The sequence below is a fragment of the Halichoerus grypus genome, chromosome 6, assembly GCF_964656455.1.
Source record: "Halichoerus grypus chromosome 6, mHalGry1.hap1.1, whole genome shotgun sequence".
In the NCBI taxonomy this organism is placed as follows: Eukaryota; Metazoa; Chordata; class Mammalia; order Carnivora; family Phocidae; genus Halichoerus; species Halichoerus grypus.
The window spans coordinates 149,278,567-149,294,183 of record NC_135717.1 but is presented as its reverse complement, the minus strand read 5'-3'; the positions used below and the strand labels follow the sequence as shown (position 1 = coordinate 149,294,183).

The 15,617-nt window shown below is 37.1% G+C and overlaps 1 protein-coding gene across 6 annotated transcripts in view; it reads left to right on the top strand.

The window, feature by feature from the left end:
- Positions 1-15,617, top strand: part of ATP2B1 (ATPase plasma membrane Ca2+ transporting 1) — a 126,233-nt gene that overhangs the window by 48,051 nt on the left and 62,565 nt on the right. For all 6 annotated transcript variants that reach the window (XM_078076405.1, XM_036097285.2, XM_078076404.1 and 3 more), the window contains exon 2: positions 8,043-8,468. In XM_078076405.1, the coding sequence (XP_077932531.1) occupies positions 8,261-8,468 (208 nt within the window). In that variant the 5' untranslated portion in view covers positions 8,043-8,260. The remainder of the gene's footprint in view (positions 1-8,042; positions 8,469-15,617) is intronic.

Below are 15,617 nucleotides of genomic sequence, written 5' to 3'. Positions count from 1 at the left end.
ATTGATAGCTCATCCTCTTTTTCTGCCATTAATCTGATATTACATGTCAGCGCTTTAATATTTAGTAGTTACACTACATTTTTATCATTTCTAATTAAAAATTGTTTTAATTGTTAATCCACTTTACATTTGTAGGGTGTGAATCAGGGTAATGCTTTTCTTTTTTCTGTAGAAAGTGACTATATTTTGAATGATCATAGTACCTCTTGGTAAGATACAGAGATCAAAGATGAATAAGGCATGGTTTTTCTCTTTAAGTAAACTTAAGTTTAATGGGCCTAAATTTAGGCTTAGTTATGTAGTAGTTCTACAGTTCAGCGAACTTCCAGGGGACATTTAAGGTGGCGAGTTTTAGGTTGTCCTGCCTGAGGACTGAAGGTCACTGCTATTATCTAATGGGTAGGGTGGGGCAGTGTGGGCTGGGATGGATTTCTTAATTTATGAGATAGTGCTGACAATAATATGCTGATAGCAGCCACAGTGAGAAACAGCTAGAAAAGCTAGTTATCCCTCTCCTCACCATCTACTTGTCTACAAAGGAAGTTGGATTAATTTTTATGTTAAAAGAAAAAAAAATCTAAGAAAATGGAGATTCTTGAGTGTTCTCAAAGGCTGTAGTCAAAAGCAATTTTTAGCTTTTTGTCAGTCAAATGTTGTCCACTTTGAAGTACAATGACACCTTTGTCCGTGGTAGTAGCCTCTTTACAACCTGTGAAATTATGATTTACCCTATGACTTAAGTTTTGGTCTTTTACTCTTGTTTTTAATGATTTTGTGAGTATTTAGTGTTCGCTTTCTTTTATTATAAGCATCTTTATTCTTTTTGGAAGTAGATGATTATGTGTGTTAGATTTCATTGGCTATAAAATGAGCAATTGGATTTGATCAGCATCCCTTTTAGCCATTAAATTCTATGATTCTTTCCTTTGTAACCATTTTTTAACAGGATGTTAGCTTTTTAAAATTTGTTTATGGTTAGTATTTTATTTTGATGTAGAAACTTTAAACAGTTCTCTTACTAAGTGAATAAAAATAATCTGTCTTTAGCTTTAGCTTATTTTTAAAACCCCAGATCCATAATTTGTGTTCCTATAAAATTCAGTCATTAAGAACCTTTATAAATACTAATTTTTTATTTTTTAAAATTTACTGAGATGTATTAGAGCTAGTAAATAGAAATCTGACTTAACATTTAAGTTATTTTAGTATATCAAATGAAAACCAAAGACATTTCATTGAGCTATTTCAGTATGGATACCTTAAGAAAACTGTTTGAACATTTTTGGGAACGAGTATATGAAATAAAAGTAACTTTATGTACTGAAGTAGCTACAAAATCTGTAAGTATTAGAAATTTGAAGAGTAAGATTTAGGACTACAACTTTTTATCTTTTGAAATTTCATTGTGAATTGGGAGTAATTTGAAAAAAATTAAGAGTACTTGGGACTCTCTAGCTAGTTGATTCAAAAGACATTTTAAGAGGCTAATCAAAGTTTAAAAGAAAGAATTGGCTTCTAACAAATACATTACTTTTTTTTTTTTTTTTTAAGATTTTATTTATTTATTTGACAGAGGGAGACACAGCGAGAGAGGGAACACAAGCAGAGGGAGAGGAGAGGGAGAAGCAGGCTTCCCGCCAAGCAGGGAGCCCGATTCGGGGCTTGATCCCAGGACCCTGTGATCATGACCTGAGCCGAAGGCAGACGCTTAACGACTGAGCCACTCAGGCGCCTTTAATACATTACTTTTGATTTATATCCAATTTGTTTAAATTTGGGATTGAAATTAATCACATGACTTTCCTAAGCTTGTGACTGCAATTAGCAGATCTTCAAATTAGATGGTATCTTTCATACATTCTATTCAAGGAATAATAGCCCCCCCCGGGGCGGGGGGGTTTGTTGTCTTTGAAGTAATCTTGCCTAAAGGAGTCTTTTTTAAAAAAACTAAACAGAATCAATGGAGAATGGAGTGCTGAACAGGAAGTCAGTTGTGTATGTGTATAAAGCATGCTTACTGCATTCAGCCAGTGGAGTCACCTTTAAAGTAGGAATGGGTTTTTAAAGATTAGAGTTGTCACCAACAGGGCATGGGCTGTCTTCAGGTGTTGAGCACTCTTCCATATAATTCTTTTAGTATCTTGTGTGATCAGCTCCAAGGCTAGAGAGTTTTCTCTGACCCAGGGGCCCTTTATTAGTCAGGGTTCTCCAGAGAAACAGAACCAATCGGAAATAGATACATATAGTGATTTATTATGAGGAATTTTCTCAGGCATTTATGGAGGCTGAGAGGTCCCATGATCTGCCTTCTGCAAACTATAAAGCCCCTGGAAAACCAGTGGTGTCACTTTCAGTCTGGGGGCAGAAGATTGATGTCTCAGCTCAGAGGTGGTACAAATTCCCTCTCAGGTATTGTTCTATTCAGGCCCTATATGGATTGGGTGATGCCCCCAGTCTGCTTCACTTAGTCTACCTGTTCAAATGCTAACCTCATTTAGAAACACCTTCACAGGTACACACAGAAATAATGTTTAACCAGATATCTGAGCTCCCTGTGATCCAGTCATGTTGCCTTAAAATTAACTGTTACAGACCTATTCCAGATTTTGATAACTTGTTACAGAATTCTGCTTTATGTATCCAAAAACTACCTCTCTGTAGCTTTCTTTCCTTTCATTCTACTTGTGTCCTTCAGTATGCCACAAAATACTTCTAGTCCCTTTTCTAATATAAAACTTCAAATGTTTGAAGTTGCTATCACAAGTCATTCCTTCCCTAAATTTCCTCCATTTCTTCAATGCACTGGTTTCCTGACTCCAGCGTTCTCTGTTGTACAGTACGTAGTCCATGGTGGTTCACACTGGACCAATGCAAAGCCCAGTAGGCCTGTTATGTATAATACAAATAAAAGTCTTTCATTCATCACTCTTTTTGATATATTCAGTCATCATATGTTTTATCTGTATAGCAAAGCTTCTTTTATATTAGGCTATCATCAGAATCCTCTTTTCCTCTAGGTTTAGAAATGTTATTTCTTTAAACATTCCTCATCTGAAGTGGCTGGGCAGTCCTCATCTGAGGAGAGCAGGGTTATTCTCTGCAGAATGTTATCTCCAAATATTCTTAATAAAAAATAGCTGACGTGTTTACCATTAACTCTTTGCCAGGCTAAGTTCAAATAGTTTTACATATGTTAACACGTTTAAAGACGTGGGTACTGTTTTTGTCTCTGTATTTTATAGATAGGCCGGTAATCTTATTGGTGTATTTGTCCAAGGCAAAGCAGAATAGTCTGTTACCTATCTTTATGGGTGTTAGGCTCCTGTCACTGCTGCCTAAGAACATATTCTCTTGGGGGCCCAGTGGAAAGCATTTACATCATGTTAACTAACATCAAGTTAGAGCAGTTTATAACAATTTAAGTGTATCCTCTCATTCCTACCTGTCCTTCTGGATCCCGATTCTGTCATCTAACATTTGCCGGTTTACCTAGCTAGCTTCAAGCCATCTACAGATTGGAGAAACATAACTTCTGTGTTTATAAATCACCAACAATGGTTTAGAAGTCAGGAATTAGAAACCTAGTAATGCCTTCCAGTTTGTTCCTCTTTGTTATAATACACTTAGTTATAAGAGCATATGTTTTGTATCTTGTCTGCAAGAATCTCATGTTACTATATTTTTAGAGCTCCGAATTTCATCCAGCTTCATATTTCATCCCATAACTTACTTAACTGTTGCCCTGCATTTCTTTGAGTTTTTCTGATATGCAGTTTTTTGTGGTTATCATTGTTGAGTCTAGATAACGTCCATACAACCATTTCATGATGTACAAGTCAAGTGTTTTTGTGAAAGAAGGAATTGAAATTGTAATTAACAAAGCTATCTCCTTATGAGCTTCACTCACTACTAGGACCTTGCAGTCATTTTTGGTCATCTATGGAGGGCCCTGCTCATTCCTAGTAAAGCTTATGTGTCAGTTGGAATCCATCTTAATCCTTCTTTTTAAAAACTGTTTTTGCCTAACCCCAGTCTGAAACTACCTCTTTCTTTTTCCATAATCCCTCAAAGACTACCAATAGTGGTTTGACCGGAGATGTCATCTAGGTATTCAGGGATAAGTTATGTAGACCAAGAGGCCTCCAGAGAGTAGCTGTGTGTTTTCTTTGAAATCCCCCTCTTTGGGGGCCTCAGCTTCCACATAAGAAGATTTCTCCTTAAACTTTTCAAATGGAAGATCAAATCTTTTAGACAACACAGAGAAGCAAAAACATATTCTACTTTCTGTTATATCTCAGTCCCAAATAGTGTGTCCCTGTCATGATTGTGATTTTGTACCTAACAAATAAAAAACAAAACTTTTTTGTTGTCCTAAGCATTTTTGTGAACCCACTACTTAAGTGAATGGAGGGTTGAAAGTGGATAGGGAGGAAAATAGTGGAGGAGGCTATAGACAATCTAGAAATACACAACGGCCTGATGTATATAACTTGTAGGTAATTGTAAATTCAGATAGTCCACTTTTGGAAAGTGGCTTGTTTGCATTTGGTGCTTTTGCTTGGATTTCTCTTTCTTTAAACAGTGGGGGAACTGGACATAATTGGTAATCATGTACTTATCAAAGCTATGTGCTTGCACAGTGGTAGAAAATTCAACCCCAGAAGGGAATTTATTGATAAATTACCAAGAAAATCAAGGAATAGGACAGACTTGAGACACTGATTGACCAAGGGGCTCAAATGATCCAGCACAGACAGGCACATTCCTTACCTCTCTCCTTTCCTCCCTCTGTCTCTCCTTCCCTTTTGGATCCATTTGCAGAGGGTTGCCACATCTCAGATTTAAATTCAGTAAGAAGAGACAAGTCTCTGCCCCAGAGTCACAGCAGAAGCCTCCTTCCTGCCTTTTGGCCTTTGTTGGGTCATATGCACATTCCTGAACCAGTTATCATTATGGCCAGGGAAATGTTTGGATGTGGGAGGGAACCTCATGGGTACTACCTTGAGAGCCCATCTAGGGCAGATCCCTAAACAAAAGGACTATTGCTGAAAAGTGGGGGAAAGGATGCTGAATTGGCAAATAACAACCACTACAGTGTCTTGAATTCTGCTTTTATTATATAACCTGGTACATTTGGTATTATTTGACTGTTTTTTGACCTATGACAGTTTCTCTTTGAACCTAATAAACATGAAGACATAAAGTCGAGGCAGTATAGTGGGAGGTGCATGGCTTTCGAGTCACATATAGAAATTCAGATCCTAGCTCTATTATGTATCCTTATTGTTGAGAAATTCAAGAGAACCCCATAAGTAACACCCCTTTCTCATGCTTGCATTCTGTCAAGAGAAAAGACAACGATTGGCAGAGAGGAATAAAAATACTAGTTTTCATATTGACAGAAGCTGAAACGGAGGATTTGGGTTTTGTGTGACAAACAATGAAGCCCTACAGTTGAACCCAAAACTAATCAGTTCATTACCCCATCCAAGGCACTTTGAACAGGAGCAGGTTTGTGTTTTGTTTTTTTTTTAACCTGGGGGTCTGTCCCCACCCTAATAACTCAGACCAAGAATGTATGAGTTTTACAGAAATCTGGCCCCCAAAAGAAGGCAGAAAGGTGAAGAAACTACATATGTCTAGTTGCTCTTGGAGAATCTGGGAGGCTGCTTATTTTACCTCAGGTGGTAATTGATGGGATAGGAAGCTACCATTGAGGAAAATTCTTCTTTGTGGAGAAAACCAGAAGACTGATGACATACACACAGACTTAGGAATCTTAATTATTTTTTCTCTTGAACAGTAATAACTTACTTTAGGATTGGTGTGATACTCAGATACCAGCAGATTTTGGAGGTGGAGACTCAGGGAGATTATCAAATAACCACCCTCTCTAGTTTTTGGAGTTAGGTTATTATAATAATTGATGTGTGAGTAGGAGGGAGCCCACTTTGCCTCGGATATGAGTAAAATTGGTAATAATTGGGCAAGCAAGAGGAATTTGTGAAGTGGGAGGAAGCAGGCAATGAAAAAAAAATGTCTTACAGAATCTATAGCTATCACATCCTTGCACAGTTAACCCAAGGCAAGCAAATTTTCTTCAGCCACCTGGTATGAATTTAAAGTTTTTAACCCACATTCCTACGCACTGGTTCTCACAGTGTGCTCTCTGGGCTGATGGCATCTGTATCACCTGGGAATTTGTTAGAAAAGCAAATGACGGAACCCATCCTAATCCTACTGAATTTAAACTCTGGAGGTGAGACCCAGCCATCTGTATTTTAATCACCTATAGGTGATTTTGATGCATATTGAAGTTTAAGAACCACATACCATGATTTGCAAACATCCTCATAACAATTTAATAGATGAAGAGTAATTGCGCTTGCCAGTAATCTTTTCTAATTCCCAGTCATTGAGCATTTTATTAAATATGGGGGAGTGGGGTATTTGGGGAAGGAGAGAAATTGAGTAGGTAAATAGAGCTTGGGTTTGAGTGCTACACAGGCATGAGCAATAGGACTGTGTTTTCACCCTGTAAGTTTAGGTATAGTGGCATTATGCCTGTTTTAAAAACTAAATGTAGCAGCAAAATGCTCTACACCTCTGGATAAAGGAAAAATTAGAATGAGAGAGAACCAGGGCGGGGGGGTGGTGGTGATTATAATTTGTGGAGGGAGGGACTCGAAGATCGGAAAGAAAAGCGCTATATAAAAGGGGCTTTTCAAAGGAAGAATTAACTCTGAAGCTGAAGTGGATGGAATCAAAGATAACTTACAATTTCAAGCCCAGGTGATTAGAATAATGGTGATTGAGGAAGGGAGTTCTCTACTTAGGGAATAAGATGAATCCAGTGTTGCAGGGCCACCTGGGTGGCTCGGTTGGTTAAGCATCTGCCTTCGACTCAGGTCATGATACCAGGGTCCTGGGATCAAGCCCCTGCGTCGGGCTCCGTGCTCAGCAGGAAGCCTGCTTCTCCCTTTCCCTCTGTCACTCCCCTGCTTGTGAACTCTGTCTCTCTCTCTCAAATAAAATCTTTGAAAAGAAAAAAGGTGAAACCAGTGTTGGCCATGTTAACATTGAGGTGATTAAAGGACATAGATGGAGACGAGAATTGAACACTCATCTTTAGGTGGCTTACAGTACAAGGAGAACTTGGAAGTATTATAGGGAAAATTAAAGTAATGCATCCATTTATTGCTTAAACACCGAATGTCTACCATGTGCCTGGTACGGTTCTAGATTCCCAGAATATACTAATGGGCACACCTGACAAATAAATGAACAAAGTAATTTTACATAATACTTAAAGGCCAGCAAAGAAATAGAGTAACGACAAAGAGTGATAAGGGGTAGAGATTTTCTTGGGATAGGTGGTCAAGGGAAGACCTGAGGTGGTAACATATGACAGAAGTCATGGTGGAAGATAGTTTTAGAAAGTCAAAAAGATGGTGGTACAGAGTGGCCAAGGAGAATTGCAGGAAAGCATATTGTTTGTTGTGTTTTTTGCCCTTACAGGGTCTATATTGTATGAAAGGTTTGGAGAGAAGCGTCTGTGTATTAGAAGGAACATGGTTTGGAGACATCCCTGCTCATCCGTGTTTTTAGGAATTTGTTAGCTGTGCAGAAGCTCCTCAAATTCTCTGAGGCTTATTCTTCTCAGTAGAGTAAGGAGTAATAACACCTCATGGGATTAAATTGTGATGATAAATGAGAGGATGAATTTAAAGAAATAGTGCTTGGAATGTAAGTGTTGAGTGATCACTATTAATAACAGTGATACTGAATGGAACATAAAATTCAGTCATGTGAAATGCAGTTTCATTTAATAATGGTGAGATCTAATGTCTTGAAATACAGTTTTATTTAGGAGTTATACTTTGATCTTTTGTCATGCAAAACACTTTAAAGGCATGAGACTACAGTTAAAATATTTTTATAATTAAATGATGTACTTTGATTAGCTACTGAACGATTAGAAAATATGCTTGTATGCATAATGCTATGAAAGATTTTATTAACTTTTTAATATTTTCTTACAGATGTGTACATCTCATGATTGATATGAAGAAGCTAGTCATGGGCCAAAGGTCAAGATACTTCTCTGGGAAATGCTGCTGATGCTGCTCTATAAAGTCATACCATGAGTGTTTGGTTTAAGAAAGATTTTCATATTTAAAAGATTTTCATCTTGGAAATACATCAAGTGAAAATTAGAGTCTTTTGGGAAACATTTTCCTCCTAATAAATTATACTTGTAATGGGCGACATGGCAAACAACTCACTTGCATATAGCGGAGTAAAAAACTCTTTGAAGGAAGCTAATCACGATGGAGACTTTGGAATCACGCTCGCAGAGCTGCGGGCTCTCATGGAGCTCAGGTCTACAGATGCATTACGAAAAATACAGGAAAGCTATGGAGACGTCTATGGAATTTGCAGCAGGTTGAAAACATCTCCCAATGAAGGTGAGCTGTATTATGTTTGTTTTTAGCTCTTTGTATGGAGAGTGCTGTAAATTTGGCTCATAAATCTGTATATATTGTCTTGGTTAATGTATGATTATATCATAATTTTAGTGACATTAAAGTGGATTAGTTCTCAGATTGGTACAATTAAAGTAACTTTAGATCAAGAAATAATGTTGCAAATGTATACATTTTAGGTTGATGGGAGGAAATATTTAGTACTGTTGTGCATATTGTTGCTGCTTGTTTACAGTAACAAGATTGCTTTTCCACTGGAGCTATGGAGAATGGAACCAGGCGGGGTAGCCCCCAGGGGATTCAGTGGAAATAAACCCTGCTCACTTATCCTTTATTTTATAAGGTGGCTTGAAATAGTTGTCACTGCCAGTAGCTGACCAAGTTGTTTTTAACCTAAACTTTAATAAATTAGTTCAGAAGGTCCTTTAGCAAATGGAGTAGATTAGATGCCAATTCTTTTTTCTTTTTACCTAGCAGACATTTCCTTTGATTAAAACTAATTTTCGGTCTTAGAATTAAGTTCAATTTCCCTGTGTTCAAAGAAGTCTTCAGTTTCATAATTCTCAATTTGTAGTAAGTTTCTTTTTGAGAATAAAGGAAAAGTCATTATAACTTCATTGCATTATGGTCTTTGAAATTGTTGGAGATAGATGACCTTTTATACATTCATCTTGTTGAATAGAAAATTACGGTTAGGAAGTTTCAGAAAGGCTTTTCCAAATTACAAAGGCGGGAGGAGGATACATGATGATGAATGTTTGGTGATTGTATTTTATTTTAGTAAGGATGGGAAATTATTAATGTTAAAAGTTAAAGTATATTTACATATTCCAAAGCAGGTTTCAGAGAAATTTTGTAGAGATGGGTTTTTTTTTTAAGTTTGTTTATTTTTAAGTAATCTCTGCACCCAACGTGTGGCTTGAACTCACAACCCCGAGATCAAGAGTCGCGTGCTGTTTTGACTAAGCCAGCCAAGTGCCCCCAAAAATGTTTTTAACTTTTTTTTAATAGATCTTATGCCATGCCATACTACTTGTGATAAAATTTAGAGTAATAGCCAAAAGTTACCTCCAAAATTGCTAAACATTTTTAAATCACATCAAAAATTCTTTAAACGTGTGTGTGTGTGTGTGTGTGTGTGTGTATAAAATCATTATTTGAATTCTTAATTGTTTTAATGGTAGGTAACTAATTTTTCTGAGGTGGCATAATCTTGAGGAAGCCAGTATCCGTATTCATACATGCCTGAAAAGGGTTCCTTGATCACTTGGAGTATGTTCTTTTTCCTGCAAGGTCTGTTAAGTCTTCTGTATTTCCTGGATCTTTTCCCTAAGTCAGAACTACTAGAAACGTGGACTTCTTAGTTATACCTTAGTATGTTGTACCGTTTTAAGGTAGTGGGGATCCCTGTTGTTGGTGTAAATTTTAGGAATCAGGAACAGACCCATGGACTTTAACAGATAGTGATTTGACAAAGTTTGTAGCTTGTTCATTATGCAAACCCATTTTGAAATACTAGCTCACTTTATATCCCTTTTAGAGACTTGTACATTGATATGTTGTTCTCAGCTGGTAGATTGATTAATTCAACTCTATGTACTTCCTACATTTAACCTGAAACCTAATTGTTGGGTGTTTCATGCCACCAAATTGTTAGGAAATGCTACCATTAAAAAGCCCTCAATATAACAACATAGTTTGTTCATAAAATTGATACTGAACTTCACCTTCAGATCACTTACCTGCATTTCCCTCTAGTTAATCAAAAATCTTGTCTTCTAATAACTAAACACCCCTATATGGTCTGTTCTTATTTTTAAAGACGTGATTCTCATTAGTTTGCACTGCAGTTTCTTTTGTGTTGTTATTTTGGGCAGTACTCCTTACATTGATTCTGGTTTAATTAGTGAAGTCTGAAAAATTTTGCATTTACTGTAGTACGTTTAAAATTTGGGGAGGGGATGGTTATGTACCTTTCTTACAGCATGATGGAAGCTGTGGATGATCTTTAGAAATATTCACTTAACGCTCAAAATTTGATGTGCATTGTTGCTGCTTTGAGCTGTCAAATAATACATGAAATATTTTCCCCTCTTTTATTCTTAGAAAATTCTTGCTCATCTTCCTCATATTGTGAATTTTTGTTAAAATTTGTACAAACTTTTGTCTTCACTGGTTATATATGAACGGTTTGTCATTTTGAAATATTCTTCTAAAGAATGTGAAAAAGCCATTTTAAGCATTATATATTTGTGTTTACAGTTGTAAGATTAAATAAAAACAGCCACAGCCTCCATAGGACTATTGTTACCAGAGGAATAGTTTCAGTTTAATTTCGAAGTATTATTCAGAAAGCTAATGAAATATTTTGTTGCTGATAACTAGGCAAATGATAATAAATAAATCATCATCAGGGATAATCAGCTAGGAGTTTGTATGCTCAAGAAAATGATCCAGACAATAAGTACTCTTTTGTTAGTATAACCTGCTTACAGTCAGGGAAAATAGGATTAAAATGATTCTTTAAAGACCGTAAATTTTGATTTAAGTAAAATGAAGTTTATCTGTTTCTTTAATTCTTTCTTTCATTAATTCATTCATTGACATATAGTCTTTCATCAGATCTACGTTGTTAATTGCCATATATGGTATGTATATACCCTCTAAAAGAAAAAAAGAATTAGTGTTGGCAGTTTTAATTGTAAGATGATTGTAAGTGTATAATTAAATTACATCCCTATTTTAACAGTGTTAATACAATGTAAGAATATGTGCACCTTAGAATTGCTGGGATATTGTATCTGCTCAGTGGAGGTTACTTTTCTTGGCTGGGCATATACTTTAATGAATAAAACAATCCCTGACTTATTTTTACAAGGGGGAGACAAATTTACAGGACAACTAAGTGAAATGTGTAGTGTATTAGTGATGTGTGCTTAAGGGAAAAATGAGTGGAAAAGGAAAATCAGAAATATTGGGGATGTGGGTATTAGATTGCTATAAAGTCTGGAGGAAGAACAACTTAAGACATTTTTTAAAAGCAGCTACAACAAAAATAAGGTAACACATAGTTAACACTTTTTGTGTCAGATTGGTTGTTGCTAGCACTTACAAATATTAACTCATTTTATCCACCCTTTTTTACAACCAAAGAATCCACAACACAAAAAGGTTAATCCGCTTACCCAAAGTCTCACAGCTCTTAAGTGCCAGAGTAGGGATTCAGACCTTGACATTCTAGCTTCAGAGAACATGCTTTTAACCCCTATTATTGTATTGCCTGTTATATAAGTTCAGTTCATGCAACTTGCAGAAAAGTTGAGAATGTTGACAAAAAGGTACCTGTGTTCTGTGTTCTCAGATAGTAATTTTTGTTGGCAGGAATTTCATGGTGAAAAAAGTTTTGAGTTTCATAAGGCTTCTGTTGATCAATTAGTCCTTTTAAAATATGCCCTGTTCAGGAAGTTGTATTTGTGAGCTTCCTTATTTGTCCTGCTAATTTACTGCTTGTCTTCCCCCAGAGTACTCCTTTAAATGGATTTGAAGCATACTTTATGTGTACTGATCAATAGGAAGTGTTTTGAGCCAGATGTGATTTTCATATTAAAAACTTAACCATCTTTACTCTTAAAAGAATTGGAAGTATAAATTTTGAGGTTAACTGAAATCGAGACTTGTCACTTCATATTTCATCTTTATCTGTTAGAGCAAGCACCTATCTTAGACTCCTCAGAATCCAAGAGTATACTTTTACGACAGAATTACTTACAACATCCTAACTGCATACAGTTATCCCTGTGGTTTTTTTCATTATCTTTATTGACTTCCTTATTCCTGTTGTAAATCCTATTTCTTGATCCTTTTATTTCTAAACTAGCTTTTGGTATCTTTTCCATTTTAATGTGTTCCTATGTTATCTATGTTATATTTTATATTGGGTGGTAGAGTAGACTGTCTAATAATGAGATTTCTAGAATGTAGATCTCTACGCTGGTATCATGTTTATCATTCAGTAGTACTGCACTAAATAAAGGATAACAGTGAATGCGTACCAATTAAAGACAGTTACTGAGTGGTATTCTTTAAGAGGCATGGATGGCTTCGTGGCCTTGTAAAGGGGCAGGAAAGTGAATGAGACACCAAGCTTTTTAAGTGGTAGTTGCTAAAATTAGGTGCAAGAGGGAAAAAAGCAAAGGGAATAAGAAAAGGAAACAGTGGTAGAAAGAAACAAAAGAGTTATGTGGTAGGAAGCAGGGTAAAGTCAACAGTAATTGTCCCTGGCTGACTAATGTTTCCATAATGTTTCAGATGGCAGTTTATATTTGCACTCCTGGAAGTAAGGCTGTTAGTAATGGTGTGCTTTGACCAGGTCTTCATGATGTAATATAATAAAACTAATATTCACACATGGAAATCTATTTTAACTCTGTAAAAAAAAAAACAAACAGCCCTTTGCCCAGCATGAATCATTGTTGACTTATAGGCTACCGCAAGAATCCTCTGATGCCCTGATGGATGTGCTTGGTTATACCGGTTGGCACAGCTCTTTCAGGCACTCAGCAAGGATTTCCATCGCCACGGTATGCCAGCCATGTATATTTTAATACTTAATAGAGTTACCAACAAGGGTTTTATATTGATAATCCTGCATGATCTTGTCCTAGAAATTTATTGCTGCTGTAATAGAGAATTATACATTTAATTTAATGCCTGTTCAGGTCACTAGTTTCATTGCTTATGCATTTTTTGAAGATAGTTGTAACACTGACTACTCCTAACTTTGTTGCATATACGTAAAGTTGTACTTTTAGAGTTTGAAGTAGCATAGCGCTAGAGTGTTTTTTTTTTTTTTTTAAGTTTCGTTTTTTGAGTGCAATAGACATATTTCCTTTTTATTTTTTATTTTAGTAATCTCTATAGCCAACATGGGGCTCAAACACATGACCTCAAGGTCTCAAGATCAGGAGTTGCCTGCTCTTCCGACTGAGCCAGCCAGGCGCCCCTATGTTTCCTTTTTAAACTGTTCTGTTCTGGCTTTCATAATACTAGATTCTTAGGGCTTTCTTTCTTCCTATCTGGCCAGTTGTGTATCAGCCTTCTGTGCTTTCCTTTAGATGTTGGTGGGCCTCAGGTTTCAGTTCATCTCCACACCCTCCTCTTTATCTGCACTCCTTGGGTGATGTCATATACTCCTAAGACTGCACACATCATCTGGATGCTGGTGGTTTCTAAATTTGTAGCTCTAGTCCAGATTTTTACCCCAAAATTTGGGCCTGAAGACTTGATTCATTATAGACATCTTATTTTCGCAACTTTTCCAGACTTTCTGTTCTGAAAGCATATTCTCTTTTTCCCATTTCCATTGAAACCATTATCCATCTTTTAGGTGGCCTGGACTTTGACAGGAGACTTGACCCACTCTCATTCTCTTGGTCACAAGACCTAGAATTCCTAACTCCTAAATTGGTCTTAACCCAAGGGTATCTGCTTCTCTGCATCCACACTCCCCTGTTTGAGGTCACTGACTTCTTTTATGTTAATTGAGGTAACAGCATACTTGCTGGTGTTTTTTTCTGTCTCCCTTGTATGTTCCCTGTCACTTTCCTGCTTACAGCTGGTAGTGGTTTTGCACTGGCCCTAGAATGAAGTTCTGACCTCTTGCTTAGGTTAACAGATCTTGTGGGGGATCTGACCCCTGCTTACTTCTCTTATCTCGTTTCTTCTTTCCAACTCTTCTCTTCAATGTTTGAGGCATAGCAGAATTTTCAGTTTTCTTAAATACTATTGTGCCAAGGTCACTCTTGTTCCTGGGTCTCTTAAATACTATCTCTTCACCTAAAACACTGTACCTCATCCTTCCTATGACTCTTTAACACTTAATCATTCTTTTTTTTTTTTTTTAAGAACAATAGTACAGAGTAGCCTAGTGGGGTTCTTGCTACTCCATTTATTTAATTTTATTTATGATTATTTTTTAAGTAAGCTCCACACCCTGAGATCGAGTTGAGGCCCACTGAGCCAGCCAGGCGCCCTATCTCTTAATCATTCTTAAGACCTCAAATTAGATACCTTAGAATTTCCTCCTCTACCCCCACCCCCTAAATTTTGGATTCTGGTTCCCTTTGTATATTCCTCACCACCCCATCATAATACTAAACACACTGAGCCATGATTAACTGGTTACTTGTCAGCTTGCCCCACTAAACTATGAGTTCTTTGAGGGCAAGTGCCAGAGAAAGGCATGCTGTCTGACTCACTTCCCCACTTAGTGCCCATCACAGTGCCTGGCCCATGGAAATGAATGCGAAAGTTTCACTTTAGACCAGTGATTCCTAAACTGAGGAGCAGTCCTCTCTTTTGAAATTGAGAGTGTTAGTTTGTTTCCCAAGAAGAATGCACGTAAACATAAATTTTCACACGCCTTCTAGGTCTCCATGTTTTCCTGCAACCTTCACTTGGAGAAGTCAGGGTGGCTGCTACCATTACCGCCACCACCACCATCTCTCTCTCTCTCTCTCTCACACACACACACACACACACACACACACACGCAGACATACATACAGAACTTGATAAGACTGTGGTATTTGCTGTGTAGTAGCCATGATTTTCAGGTAAGCCCATTCCAGTATTTTCCCCTCTTCATTTCCTAAGCTGAGACATGATTTTATTAGTGGCAGCAGTTGTGGTGCTACATTTTCTTATAAAACATCCAGCTATTGGGCCCCTGCGTGGCTCAGTCGTTAAGCGTCTGCCTTCGGCTCAGATCATGATCCCAGGGTCCTGGGATCGAGTCCCACATCGGGCTCCCTGCTCAGCGGGAAGCCTGCTTCTCCCTCTCCCACTCCCCCTGCTTGTGTTCCTGCTCTCGCTGTGTCTCTTTCTGTCAAATAAATAAATAAAATCTTGAAAAAAAAAAAAAAATCCAGCTATTGATAAAATTTGAATTTTATGTCTTTTCCAAATATATACACAATACTCGAGCCATTATCTATTCATAGAATGAAAATAGGCTGCCTCCCCCCCCCACTTCCCACAGTGGTGAATCCAGACCCCAAAAGCACATAATTGTGAGACTGTCAACCTTAAATAAACGATAATTTAATTAAACAAAGATGAGTCTATTTGAGA